This window comes from Eulemur rufifrons, chromosome 23 (assembly GCF_041146395.1).
Source record: "Eulemur rufifrons isolate Redbay chromosome 23, OSU_ERuf_1, whole genome shotgun sequence".
Lineage (NCBI taxonomy): Eukaryota > Metazoa > Chordata > Mammalia > Primates > Lemuridae > Eulemur > Eulemur rufifrons.
In genome coordinates this window covers 2,872,514-2,887,103 of record NC_091005.1, presented here as the reverse complement: position 1 = coordinate 2,887,103, position 14,590 = coordinate 2,872,514, and the positions used below count along the sequence as shown (strand labels likewise).

Below are 14,590 nucleotides of genomic sequence, written 5' to 3'. Positions count from 1 at the left end.
AGCCACATCATTTATGAAACGATATTAACCTAAAAAGAAAGCAGCTGCCAACCGCAGTGCGAGCTCGGGCCGCGCCTGCAGCCGCGCGGAGGGGCAGGGGGAGATCAAAAAACAGACAGGGACGGCGAAACGATGGTAATTTATGATTCCCTATGATTATTTTTTAAATAAAATTTTTAGTCTGGAAGAGTTTTAGATTTACAGAAAAGTTATAAGAGGTGGTACTGAGAGTTTTCCATCCCCACGACACACACACACACACACACACACACACACACACTATATTTCCCCAGCTGTGAACACCACGCTACTGCGGCACATGTCACAGTGAAACAGCCAGCACTGGTGTTGGTGTTACAATTAACTAAACTCTGGGTTTTATTCAGATTTCACCAGTTTTTCTGTTCATGGGTCTAATCCAGAATCAGATGGCGATCCAGAATCACATTGTATATACCCTATTTTTTGTCTGCGTTTGTGTTTTGCAATTCAGTGGTTTTTGTATACACACACTTATGTGCACCGATTGTGACAGTCGATTTTAGGGCATTTTCATCACCTCAAAAAGAAACCCTGCATCATTTAGCTATGCCCCACCCCCACCGTTAGCCTGTTACTTTTTTTTTTTTTTTTTTTTTGAGACAGAGTCTCACTTTGTTGCCTGGGCTAGAGTGAGTGCCGTGGCGTCAGCTTGGCTCACAGCAACCTCAGACTCCTCGGCTTAAGTGATCCTACTGCCTCAGCCTCCCGAGTAGCTGGGACTACAGGCATGCGCCACTATGCCCGGCTAATTTTTTCTATATAGATTTTTAGTTGTCCATATAATGTCTTTCTATTTTTAGTAGAGACGGGGGTCTCGCTCTTGCTCAGGCTGGTCTCGAACTCCTGACCTCGAGCGATCCACCCGCCTCGGCCTCCCAGAGTGCTAGGATTACAGGCGTGAACCACCGCGCCCGGCCAGCCTGTTACTTTTAAACATTTATTTTACTGTGAGCCAATTACACTGTTTCGTATCTGAGAAACAATGCACGTGGGGCGGGGGAGGTGCTGGGGTCCCTTGTCCGCGGCTGCAGACGGGCTGCGGCAGGGACCTGCCACACGCTGTTTCTGGTTTCTGGTGACGTAAACGACAGTCTAAAGAGGGAGCGAGTCCTTGCTTCACGGGGTTTCCAAACCACAGGGAAAGAGCTCTCTCTCCCTCACCTGCCCTTCCTCTGGGTTGGCTTTTTGGAATTCAGATTTTCTCTTCTCAACATGACCCCACACCCTAACCCCAAACAGACCACCTTAAAAGCTTCCAGCATTGACAGTGTTGATTTTCTTCAATGGCCAGAATGTTAAAGCACCATTGAGAAAGGGCCCTCGTGGATCTCCCACGGGATCCCCACAGCCACCATGGGAGCCACGGGAGCCAGCCCCCTTCTCTGCGGGCGACCTGCCCCACACAGAGGGTAGACCAGCTACCACGTTCCTGCTGTGGTGGCCGGGATCGCGAGCCCAGCCACCTCCTCCGAGCCGCATCCTGAAACAACTTGACCATTTCACCAGTGGCTCTAGGGTCCAGAGACGCAGTGGGGCTTGTTCAAAGTCTCAGCAAAGTCCCAGACCCAGGAGTCAGGCCCAGCTCCCTCTGCCCCTGCCGGATGGTGACGCTTTGCACAGAGTGACCTCCCCGGCCCCGAAGGAACACAGGAGAATTACCTGCACCACCTCCTTCACCAGGGTCTTGTCCGTGCCGGTCTTGGCGCGCTGCAGCCCGCTGACGTTCTCACCGATCCACGTGATGAGGGCGAACTTGGACCTCTTGCTCATGGCGTCCCCGGTGGTGAAGCGCACGAAGGCAAACAGCCGGACGTCATCTGTGGCCAACAGCAAAGAGAGAATACCGCGATCGGTTAAAACTCCCCAAAACCACATCCTCGGGGAGAGGCTCTGAGCCACGAGCGTGGCCGGAGCCGCGCGGCGGGGCCCAACGCACAAGCACCAGTGCAGAAGGCGGGAACGAGGCTTCATACGTTGGCCTTGGCCAATGTTCCCGCCTTTAATCCTGACAGTAGCACTTCAGCCTTTGGTGCCCGTTTCATAAGGGACACAAGGTTCAGCAAGGCCACGTGACACTCCCAAGGTCATGCAGGCAGCTCGACCATGCTGGGGTTTGAATCCAGGCCCCTGGCTGCAACCCCACCAGCCTCACACCATCAAGCCTCAAACTGGATCCCAGTTAGGGAACAGAAATTCAGCTCTTCTTACCCTCAGTCGTTGAGCTCCTGCCTGGAACGGGAAAGCCGCGCCCGGAACCACGCCGGGAAGGGCTGGGGTAGAGGTGGAAACCAGGAGAAAGTGGCCCTTACTCTGGCCTGGGCTGCGGCTCCAGGCCCAGCGGGGACACTTAGCTTACGGCTGGACAGCGAGGCCAGGGATGAATCCTGCATGTTTCTCCACTGGGTGCGTCATGCTTGTGGTATAGTCGCTTCTATTAAAATGACTTTGGGGTGACTCTGCCCCACTGATCTACGCCAAGCCTTGTCTCAGAGCCACGCTGTTTTCGTTATTGCCACCTCAGAGTCTCTCACAACCCACTGTGTCCAGCTCCCCGTCCCCCGCTGCTCTGCGTCAGCAAAACGGCGTTCGACGTTCCTGAGCGTTTAAAGTGACGTGTGTGCGAGCAGCCCCCTGGGACAGGCCACGACTGTGCACCTCAGCACTGGGGACGTTTGGGGCCGGCCCATTCTCGGTGCCGGGACCACCCTACACTTTGTAGGGTGTTGAGCAGCATCTCTTGCCCTCACGAGATGCCAGGACCACCCCTCAGTTGTGACAACCAAAAACGCCTCCGGACATTGCCAGATGTCCCCTGGGGGGCAGAACACCCCTGGTTGAGAACCTGTGGTCTAGACACAGTTTGTGTCCCCATTTAATCAGGACCCATGTCGGGCTCCCACCAAAGTTCTGCGCTTCACAGAAGACATCGCATAGCGTCACTCAGCTTCACTCCTAAGCACTTCGTATTTTAATTTCCATTTTCAATGAGATCTCATTACAGTCCCTAACCGGCGCTCACAGGCCCACGGGGACGAGACTGGTTTGGAGCTATTCGTCTGTGTCAGCCACCGTGATGAACTCCTGTGTTCTTAAGGGGCTCTCAGTTGCTGGCTTTAGGGCTGCTCGGGTACCCGAGGATGCCACCCAGTGATACGTTTGCTTCTTAAACATGGAGGGACTTGAGCCACAGGGGATCTTCCCAAACACAGATCCTGATGCAGCAGGTCTGGGGGGACCCCCGGGGGGTACCTGAGCCCGGGGATCAGTGGGTGACAAGGCAGTGGGGACAGAAGAACGGATGGTCTCAGAGGCACTGGCAAGGGCCTCGTGACCGGCTGGACACGAGTCCCCAGGAGACCACGCAGGCAAGAGCTCCACCTGTCCCTCCCAGGCCCCTGCCTTCATTCCCAAGCCTGGGCCTCGGTTGCCTCATCTGTAAAACAGGTGATTCTTTTCGTCCTTCCCAGTTTTTCCCTTTATTGAGATAAAAGTCATACAATTCACCTTTTTAACCATTTTAAAGTATACGATTCAGTGGTTTTAAGTACACTCACAGTATTGTACAACCATCGCCCCCATCTAATTCCAGAACATTTACGTCACCCCAAAGGAACCCGTGTCCCCATCAGCAGTCACTCCCCATTCTCCACCCTCCTCCCCCAGGCCCTGGCAACCGCTAATCCACTCTCTGTGGCTACGGATTTGCTGTTCTGGACGTTTCACAGAAACGCAGGCATCAGTGCGTGGCCTTTGTGGCCGGGTTCTGTCACTCGGCATCTTGCTTTCAAGGTCGGTCCCCGTTGCGCCTGTATCAGCACTTCCCTCCTTTCGACAGCCGGACGGCGCATTCCATCGGACAACAGCCCACACGTGGCCCAGCCACTCATCAGTTCGTAGGCATTTGAGTCGCTTCCAAACTGGGGCGATTTCAGCCACCATCAGTCACCCACGAGGAGTGAACGTGAAAGCTACAAACCCACCTAGCCCGAGAGGTACAAGGACAGGACCTTGTCCTTGTACCTGAAGCTGCTGCCACAGGGCAGAGCTGCCAAGCGGTCACCGCGCACAGGAAACGCGAGAGTGCGTCTGCAGACCGGCGCCGCAGGCTGACACGGGAGAAGCCCGGCGTGGCCGGGACGCCAGCGCTGCTCTGCCTAGTGCTGTCCCTGGCCTTGTCCGGGCACCGGCACCGAAGTGTTTCATTAAACTGCAGCCTGGACCTGAGCGGGAGGAGGGCCCGGCACAGCCCAGCTGCCTCCCCGCCTGGATCTCACAAGCGAAAGAGCACAGCGAGTCTGTTTCCATAGCAACCACTCTGTGTTTCCCATTTCCACGCTGTCAGCCCAGACACGCGGGTTCCAGTGACTGCGTGTGGATCAAGCCGCCCGTCTCTGGCCAGAGCCTCCGTGTGGGAAAGTCGCTGGCCCTGCTTTGGGCCAACGCAGTTTTTGGAGGCCCTGACCCCCTGTTCAGCCCAGTGCCAAGCCCCCACCCCCTCTCTTCCTGGATGTCACCCACTCCCGTGGCCCTGGCCAGCTTCTCTGGGCAACACTGCGCCTTTTCCAAGGTCCGTCCTCTCTGCTGGCTGCTGCATGTCTCCACACGGCCGTCCTCTGCGCACCCCCAACTCTCCAAGTCTGTTCCTCCGTCTTTCAGACCTTCCCCGTTCTAACTCGGGCAGCTCCGCCTCCCTCTAGGGTCGTCCGGGTTCTTGCTGGAGAGCAAGCATTCTCCCAGTTAAACCTTGTGTCCCAAGCACCAGCCCAGGGCCTGGCACGAGAGGGACCCACAATAAGTCAGTCACCCCACCCCCTGCCCCCAAGGGCATTGGGAACCTTCCAGAGCCACAGGCTGATGTCATTTAAATTATCATGGGAGGGGGGGAAGGGACATGGTTTCCTGGGTGACTGCTCAGTGCTTATCTGACAATAGTTTGGTCAAACAAGATTGCTGACGGGCGTGTTTTTGGAAATCCCCCGGAGATGTGGCATGACTGGGAATGTCAGCTGAGTCCCAGGCGGAAAACCTGCTGGTCCGACCTGAGGCCGCTCCCCCTCGCTCACCCTGAAGGAGGCTCCGGCCCCTTCGACCTCAGCCTGGGCAGCGCAGGAGGAAGGAAGTGCTGGCGCTTCATCCCGGCTCGCTGGCGATTTCCTGCCCTCTCCTGACCAGAGAAGGGCAGCCCCGGCACGGTCAGTGGGGAGTGGCATGCGCCCTCAGTCACCTCCTGCTGACATCGCTGTCATATGCACGAAAACTCGAGCACGTCAATGGAAGAACATAGTGAAACGTCGTCATATATATTTTACCGTGTGTGCATAAGTGTGTACACGTATGTATGTGCGTGTTTGTGTGTGTGCTGAGATGGCCAGACTGGCCAGAAGGTTGGAACCTGGGCTTCCCATCACCCCCACTGTGCCACTCGGTTCCACTGAGGCCGATGGTCCGTCTTTGCAGATGGAGGTGGAGGGTCCGGCTCAGGCAAAGGAGAGAGGGAGACTGGGCCACCCCCGTGGGGAACACTGGACCAGGACGTCACCCATACACAGGCACCAGGAGACAGGGGCCCCGAGCTCCTCCTGCGGGGGGGCCTCTGCAGGGCAACGGTCCGCACCTGCTGCCTCACGCTCAGCCTGCTCTGTGGCGTCCAGGGTAAGAGTTTGAGTCCCAGAATCCGTCAGAAACTTACCCTCACTGAGCACCAGCTCTGTGACCTAGACTGGATTCCTGAATGTCTAAAGGCCTTGGTTTGCTCATCTGCAAAATGGGTCCAATACTTACCTCATAAAGTGGTTGTGAGGATGAAATGGAAAAGAAATGAGAGGGAAGGACTTGGCCCCTGGGGACAGGTGCTGGGTTTGAAGCCCCCCGCCACAATGAGACGGCTCTCAGGCCCCCAGGGGCCTCCTAATTGCCAAATCCAGCCAGCAGCATCTTCTCTGTGCGCATGCTCACCTGAGCTCCCGGTGCCATGGGGCTCCAAACCGTTTCCAATCCAGCCCTTCTTGAAATGTTCCCTCCCCGCCACACCCAGGACACGGCACCCTCCTCTCTCAGAGCAGAGCGCCAGTCCGGCCTCCTCCTTCCTTCTGGCTCTACACGAACACCCCCCGAGGTTCCAAATCGTCCCTCCTTTCCCCTGACACTCTGTCCCTACGGGAGCTGGGCTACTAAATCCAGGACACCGGGCCCTCAGATACCCTGGTCCCTGCCCTCACGGCTGCCAACCAGCCTGTCCCCTCAACTAGGCGGGCAGAGTCTGCGCCTGTTTCTCTCCGCGTCCTGGCACCTCACGCGCCCCACACACCAACATTTGCTGCGGCAACCTGGTCCGCTGACAGGAGCACAAACTCCAGAGACGAGCGGGCCAGGGCCGGAGCCCAGCTAGCTTCCTTTTCAGCTACGTAACGTCAGATAAGAATCTTCATGCTCTGAGCCTCGGTTGTTCCAGCTGTAGAATGGGGACAACTTTCTATACCCAGCAAACCTAAGCCTATTCCGCTGAGTTTCAAAGCGGGGGCTCCCGGGCACACACAGAGTCCCTGGGTCACTCGTTACATGAGTCTTTCTCACGGGCCTGCTATGTGCCAAGCACAGGGCCACGCGCCGAGGGAGACAGAGGAGACCGTGAGAGCCCAGGGGGTGCCAGAGGCCCACATCTATTGCGTACTTCTAGGCACTAGTGTAAGCGCTTATGTGGATTGGCACGTTTTGTCATCCCAACTTCTCTATGAGGTCAGCATTGCTCACAGGCCCATTTCACAGATGAGGAAACTGAGGCTCGGAGACGTGAGACAATAAGGAGCCCGACAGCTCCTCCCCATCCGCTGGAGAACAGGTGACGCCTGGAGCAGCAGTTCCCACAGTGTGGCCCTGGGACCAGCAGCAGCTGCAGCCACAGCCCCCAGGAACTTACTAGAAGTGTGAATTCTCAGGGTCCACTCAGAACTACTGATTCAGAAACCCTGAGGATGGGGCCAGGAAATGATACCTGAACGAGCCACCCAGGATGATTTTGATGTCGCCAAAGCGTGAGAACCACTGATGGAGAGAAAGAGGTGAGAAGAGGAAACCGGCAAAGGCCTCCGGGCCAGAAGCTGAAGCTTCAAAGTCTAGCCCCGCCCACTTCCCTCCTGCACCCCTTTCATTTTAGGGAAGTGACAGTGTAAAGAAGCTTCCTGTGTGGCCCTTTCAAGGCTGTCATTTACAGCATTAAAGCACCTAGGCGGGTTCCTGAGCCTTGCACCATCACAGACCACCGGCGACTCTCCCTCCCCGCAAATCCCACACCCCCAGACAGGGAGAAGCCAGGGTTAGGAAAATAGCCACCAAAGGACGGCCCAGGTGACAGTGAGCTCTTTCTATGGGCGTAGCTCCAGCTCGCCTATCTGAAAACAAGCCCCGATTAGCAAGTGAAGCCCCATCTTGGGGGAGACGTCACCCATCACCCGTGACAAAGCAAGGCCGGGAGCCCCATCCCGACGACTGTCGTGTCCTTCTGGCCAGTGCCATGCGCTCAAAGCCCTGGCCGACTGCACTCAGGACGTCCCCGATTCAGGGGCTGTGGACACCCTCCCCTTCCCACCCGCTGAGAATCTTGCTCATGGAAAGACAGTTGGCACGCAGCGTTAATGAAACTCCACTTTGAAAAGAACTTGACCCTTCGGTTGGTCTATGAAGCTTCATCACGGGCCAGTGAAGGGCTGTCTTTGTGAAATGGCTCCCGGTGGGGACCCCTCGAGACCTGGAAACCCCAGGCAAGGCCCACAGGTAGGTAAAGGGAACCTTAGTCCAAAGCCCAGCTCACCTCTTCGGGCCTCTCTGCCTCCGTTTACTGGGCAAGTTCATGTACGTCAATGAATCATCACATGTCTGTGTCTCCCCTTCCCATTTCCTCCTCCTCCCGACCCCCTGGAAGAGAGAGAGACGCAGGAAGGAAAGGCCCCACACAAGAGGAGGAAAGGCCAGGAGGGGAGAAGGGGAGGAGGTGAGTGGGCAACGGAGTGGGGGTGCTGGGGATGGGGGAGAAACACAGAGATGACAGAGCAGGAGGATGATCCTTGGGGGATGGGAAGAGGGTTCAAGAAAAAAAGGGGGCAGTCAGGATTCAGTGGAATCACCAAAGCCACCAGAATGAGCTGCTCTAACAATTTCCCAAAAATTGTAAGTGGCATAGAATCTCTACCAAGCGCTCAAAGACTGCCCCTGCCCTCCCTTTTCCCCTCTCCCACCCGAACTTGAACTCTCCGGAGGCTCGGGTCATCACTGAGGAGCAGATTCCGACCAATCCCACGCAGCATTCTCACCAGGGTGGCCCTGGCCCAGAGTCCACATTGACTGAGGGGCCCTGCCTTGCCCCAGAAGGGAAGCTAGTCTCTGCCTGTCCCCAAAGCCAGTCCTGGCAACAGAACCAAACTCCAGGGGACCACGGATCTGCTATGGACCTAGCACTGTGTGACTTTCTTACACCTTTGCAAATGCTTTGAACAATTTTTCTTTCATTATACACAAAACACATACTAGGTGTAGAATGATAAGAAATACAAATAAGGCCCCACCACGTAAGTAACCCCGATAAACTTTTTGGCACAAGTCCTTGTGATCTTTTTAGCTACTTTCGTATCTGTCCTGTTCTTGGTATAGCCCCAGCACCCATCACAGCGCCAGGCACCCCATAGGCACCCTATAAATTATCTGTGGGCCAACGGAAGGAAAAAAAAAAAGAGAATAATTTCATAATTTCCACCCAACACTGAACTTCAGAGCAAAACAAAAGAAAGGAGGAAGGTGAAGCGGGGAGGAAATTGCCCCAGGGCCCGCCAAGATTGCAGCTCGCTCTAAGGCTGACCTTACCTTATATAGACTCCTAAGAGGTTATGCAAACAAGGTTCAGGAAGGGAAAAAACAACCCACACACCACAAAGCTGAGCTGGCAGCTTCCACCCAGGGAGCTCCCTGGAGCTAGCATGAAAGGAAATGGGAAGGGATTCTAAGGTCCTGCCGCCCAGAGCAAGGACAGAGCTGGACAGGAGCCACAGCAGCCGCCGCTTCTAGTGGGCTGCTGATGGGGGGAGCCCGGGCAGTGACAGGGCAAGGCCTGGGGAAGGGGAACGAAGGGGATCATGTCCTCTCTGCACCAAGGAGGAAGGAGGGCTCAGGGTGTCTACGAGGGAGGGGACTGAGGCCCGAGGCTGGAAGGAGTCGGCCTCATCCCTTGAAGTTGAAAGGAGAATTCTCATGTCTAGGAGGCCCCACTTTTTTCAAAGTGACTTTTATACTTTCCATTGATTAATAAAACAAAAAACAACAAAAAGCCCTCCTCCTGTCCCACTCAAAAAATTTTTAGAAAATGCTAAAAAGCATTAAAAATTAAAGAAAACCCATCACCCCAGAAACAGAAGCCCTGTTTCCCTTTTGCTTTATTCCTCGCAGGGGATGAACGAGGTCCTGCTTATTTCTGCCACCTGCGCTGCAGGTGCGCTACGTACACGCACCGTTTCTGCACTGAAATCGCGCAGAAAATGCTGCTGGACGCTTTGTCCCGCCCACTCCCCAAAGCGTCGCCAAGATCCTGACCAACTGAGTTTTCATTAGCTGTGAAGGACCCAGCTTCCCCAGGGTGACAGAGCACAGAAAGTGGAGTCCAAGATAGCCAGAGGGAAAGAAAGATGACAACTTCAGGAGACCCCCGGGAATAGGCTGATCCGGACACACAACATGATAAGGAGAGCGGAGGCTTCCCCCCACGACAGGGCACCAGCATTTTTTTTAAAAATGATTATACTTTACTTCCTTAAATGGAAGTCAGCATGCTATAGCCAGCTCCACCTTCTGACTCAGAGCTGCGGTCCCGGGGGCTCTGAGCACATCATTGCAGCATCTGTGACGACCGCCCGGGCCGCAGACGGGTCCGGCCGACCGCCCCGGCACCGCCCGGCCCGGCTCGCGCCACTCTGTATTGTGACTGCTTTGTACAGTTTTGCTGCGTCTCCCTTTGCTGCTGGCGGGTTATTTGACAAACGCCAACTGACAATCCGTGATACAGGGACTTTGCTGAGTAAGACACAATCCCTGCCCTCAAAAAACACACACTCCAGCACAGCACACAAAAACTCGGCGTGCGAATGCAGTGAACTCACTGCCGTGCCAAAGAGTTGTTGCCGGGTGTTAAGGGAACATCAGAGAAAGCAGGAAATTTAACTCTGTCTGGGGAGTTGTGATCAGGGCAGGCTTCAGAGAGAGGGTGATGTCTGCTCTGGGTCTTGAAGGATGACTTAGAGTGCACCCAGCAAGCAGGGTAAGGACGAAGGGGACGTGTTAACAATGTGAGGGGTAGATTCTAACGGAACTCCACAGGCAAAAGCAACAGCGTCTGCTGGCAAGTTCAAAGTGCTTCCCCCACCATCCTTCTGTTTCTGACTCGCCACAGGCCAGAAGGGCACATAACTAAGCTTGTTACAACTGTGTGTAAAACAAGAGTTTAAAGGCTCAGAAAGACTTCCCGGAGGTCCCCCTACAGCTTGCGCATCCCCACTCCAGCAGGGACGGAATCTCGTCCCCTCTCACGTCCCAAACACCCGGATGCTGCCTGACACGCCGCACGCGCTCAACAAATATTTCTTGAATTAACGGGAGCGTCTGCACGTCATCCTTGACTTCTCAGAGGCTGTGGGTTCCCAGTTCTCAGCGGCCTTTCAGTTCGGTGGGAGATGCCGTTTTATAAGAATAAAATCCATCCCCCTCTTGGGATTTTAGGAGTGTGACTTCCACCCCAGACAGCAGGAATGAGTAGACGGGTGCAAGTGATCAGATGTGGATAGAACAGTTGATTGGTTTTGACAAATTTGCCCTTTCATAAAAGTGCATGGAAAGGGCAGGCAACTATGCAATGTTGCTAGAATCAGCGGTGCCTGCGCCTGGAGGGACCTCGTCTACCGTCTCTGCACCCCACCCGGTGCGGAGCCACCGAGGGGCACAGCAGGAGGCCAGGGTCCAAGTCCCAGCTCTGCCTCTGTCGTCCCCTCTCTGATCCCCAGTTCTCCAGGCTGGAAACGGCCCCTCCATCTCCGCCTCAGAGCCGGTGGGGGCCGGTTTCCTGCCCCCGGGGATGTTAACAACGCTCTCAGCCCACACACTGCCGCTGACTCATTTCGCTCTCATTGATTCACTAATTTATTAACCATACACTCACGGCAGCCGTGGGTGCAGCACGCAGCGGCGTCCCTCCCCTCGCGCTGGGCTGGGGGACAGAGGGACCCACTGCCGAAAGGCCTCCTCCTCACTAACACGCGTGTCCACCGCCAGTAGAATAGCGGACAGTGCGCAGCTCCTGGCCCTGGGCCGGGCACAGCCCGCAGCGGCACTAAAGTGCGAGACGAGGAGGAGAGCAGCGGGCCAGGCGACCCAGGCCACAGGGCACCTGCTGTGAGGCGAAGGGCAGCGGTCGGGAAATGGGGACACAGGGCTCGGTTCCAAAGGGGAGAGGGCCTGGGGGCTGGCGAGTCGTCGCTGGGGACCCAGAGGGACCGTGGCAGAACGGAAACTGCCTGCTGGGAATTCAACACACCGAGGGCCCAGGCGAAGTCCTGGGAGGACGCAGAAGAAAAGTTGTTGGGACAGAATGGGCGCCGCTCCAGCGAACCCAGAGTCCACGCCGTGCCCCACCGCACCGCACCACGCCCCGCCACGCCCCGCCACGCCCCGCCACGCCCCGCCACGCCACCACAACTGGGCCATGCTCCACACCTGTCCTCTCCCTGTTTCTTTTCATTTGAAAACCTGAGATGTCATTTACACACCGTAAAATGGACCCTTTTCAAATGCACAGTTCGGTGGTTTCTAGAAACCCACGAGGCTGCCTGTGCGAACACATCGCTGAACCTCCCGGCACCGCAGTGCCCGGCACGCAGCGGCCTTCAACCTACACGTGCTGGACGGAGGCGTGGACACAATCACCCCGGAAGACGGTCCGTTCGTTCTTCAGAATGGCAAGAGAGCAAGTGGCACCCCGGGGCCACGGCGAGGGCTCCGTGTTGGCCACAGGCCCTGCTCTGGCCCTCGGTCAGGTAGGGGTCACACAGGGGCCGCCCAGAGCCCGGCTTTTAGGATCTCAAGCCAGGTCCTTCCCACCCCCGCCCCAGCCCCAGCTGACCCCTGGCCTGCCTGGGGCAGCTGCTTCCTTTATTGCAAACCTCGAACATCACACCCACTTCACAGGCAGGGTAGGACTGCAGCCACAGAGGGGAAGAAAACTACTTCTGGGTCAGATCAGATGACCTCCAGGGGACCTTTCTTCAGGAAAAGGAGCCAAGGCAGAATTTTACCCCGGAAGGACAGAGCACTTGGAAGAAGACCCTGGCAGGTTTCCCACCTCCCCGACAAAGGGAGAAACGCTGGCACTAGGACTGTCCCTCAGGGTTCGAGACAAGAGCCTCCTCCTGTCTTCCCGCTAGTTTCACAAAGATTTTAACTGGCGGATTTTAAGAAGCAGAGGGGTGAGGGGTGGGGGTCTGGAGCCCAGGTACCAGGTAAGATTCGGGGAAGGGCCCTCACACATTCGAGCCTCAGTGTCCTCATCCATGAAACTGGGATAACAGCTGAGGGTGACAACAGGGCTGTGACGTTGTAGCGGGTGGATGACTGTGGCAGGCAAAACAAAGGCCCCCCAGACGTCCCCACCCTAACCCCTGGAGCCTGTGAATACCTCACCTCCCAAGGCACAAGGGACTTTGCAGATGGGATTAAGTTAAGGACCTGGGGAGGGGGAGATGATCCTGGATTGTCTGGGTGGACCCAATGACATCACAGGGGTCCTTAAATGGGGACGAGGGAGGCAGGAGGGCGGGACGCAGAGAGATGCACCAGGAGAAAGGCTCCACCGCCATGGCTGGCTTTGAAGATGGCGGAGGAGGCCACCAGCCGAGGAGTGTGGGTGGCTCTAGAAGCTGGAAGGTACAGAAACAGATTCTCCCTGGAGCCCCCAGAAGGAACCAGCCTGGCAACACCTTGATTTTCGCCCCCGAGACCCACGTCAGACTTCTGACCTCCAGAACTTGCCAGATGAAAAACTGACGTTGTCTTAAGTCACTAAGTTTGCCATTTGTTACAGCGGCCATAGGAAATTAACACAATGACCTTAGCACAATGCCTGGCACAATAAAGGTCCGTCATTAGCATCATTATTAACTCATTTATTTATTACTGGCAAGGAAGCTTACATCAACGCGTGGAAGACAAAATAAAAGCTTGTGCCGAGGAAGAATGAGACGGCCACAGACTCGGTACAGAACTGAACCCAGGATCTCGGGCAGGCTAACGTCAAAGTGCACGGATGAAATAAAATATAAAATGCCCAGGGACACCCCTGCCTTCAGAAACAGGCCTCTGGGGACCTGCCCCTGCCGACGCCACTGAGTTGGGTCTGAGAAGCCAAAGCTGGGGGGTGGGGGGGAGAGTAGCAGCCTGCAGGGGGCTGGAGGAGGGACTGGGCCTGGGGCAGGGCAGTCACGGCCTTACTGGCCACTGGGCTGTTCTCTAGAGGAGGGGACAGAGGCCCTCCCGGGCAAGCTGAGCTCTCAACAGCTCAGGGGATGATTTTGCACTTATCTGTCCAACAAGTACCCGCGCAGAAGGCCACGTCTCTGCCAGGCGCTGGCCGTCCGGCAGAGCAAGGCAGACCAGGTTTCTGCCACACAGGAAAGTCACACAATGAACAGCCATGTGCATGCACACGTGGTATGACCGGGGCACTGCTAAATGCGGCAAGGAGAGCTTCTTGCCCCGTGTCACTTTCTCACTGCCCACCTCTGATTTCGGTGCTGTGACATCCTGCCTCAGCCGGCCTCTGCGGTTCTGCCGGTGGCCTTTCTCTGAACCCCTGGAAGCTGCTCAGACCCCACAGAGGCACCACCTGGAGTGCAGGGGCCGTAAAGCCCCTGGGCGACCCCTCAACAAATAGCGGACAAGAGTGGGTGGCCATATGGCTCCCAGGGCAGCACCCCACCTGTGCCTCCAAGGGTCCCTGCGGTATTTGCCCAGGTGCCCACGATGCCGGGCTCTCCCTGCACCCTCACTCTGGCTTCCTGGCTCCAATTGTCCCGCCTGCACTCAAGTCCGGGCCTTGGGGTTGACTTTGGGAAGACCCCAACCCAAGACCAGTGCCAGGAAGAAAAACAGAGCTGGTGGCAGAGAGGGTGGCTGGGCCATCAGAGAGGGCCTTTCAGAGCTTGAGAGGTCTGCTCTTCCTAAGGACACTTTCCATTTTCCACTTGAGGACACTGAGGCACAGAGAGGTTAAATGGCTTGCCCAAAGTCACACAGCTCATAAGCAGCAGAGCTAAGATTTGAACTCCGTAGTATGCATTCTCTTCTCTAGGCAAGGGACAAAGGGGCAGGGAGCCAGCACTTGCTGGCAAAGCCTGTCACCCAGGCTACAGCCCATGACTTGGGCCCACTCAAGACAGCAACACATCCATGGGGGAGAAAAGCAATTGGTAGGTAATGAACCATGAAGGGCAGGGAGTCTCCACGGAGGATGCCACCACCAAAG

General features: G+C 56.2%; 1 protein-coding gene across 1 annotated transcript in view; it reads right to left on the bottom strand.

Annotated features, from left to right (window-relative positions):
• COTL1 (coactosin like F-actin binding protein 1) overlaps positions 1–14,590 on the bottom strand; it is a 38,300-nt gene that overhangs the window by 14,363 nt on the left and 9,347 nt on the right. Inside the window, exon 3 of the mRNA XM_069456285.1 lies at positions 1,702–1,859. Within this exon, the coding sequence (XP_069312386.1) occupies positions 1,702–1,859 (158 nt within the window). The remainder of the gene's footprint in view (positions 1–1,701; positions 1,860–14,590) is intronic.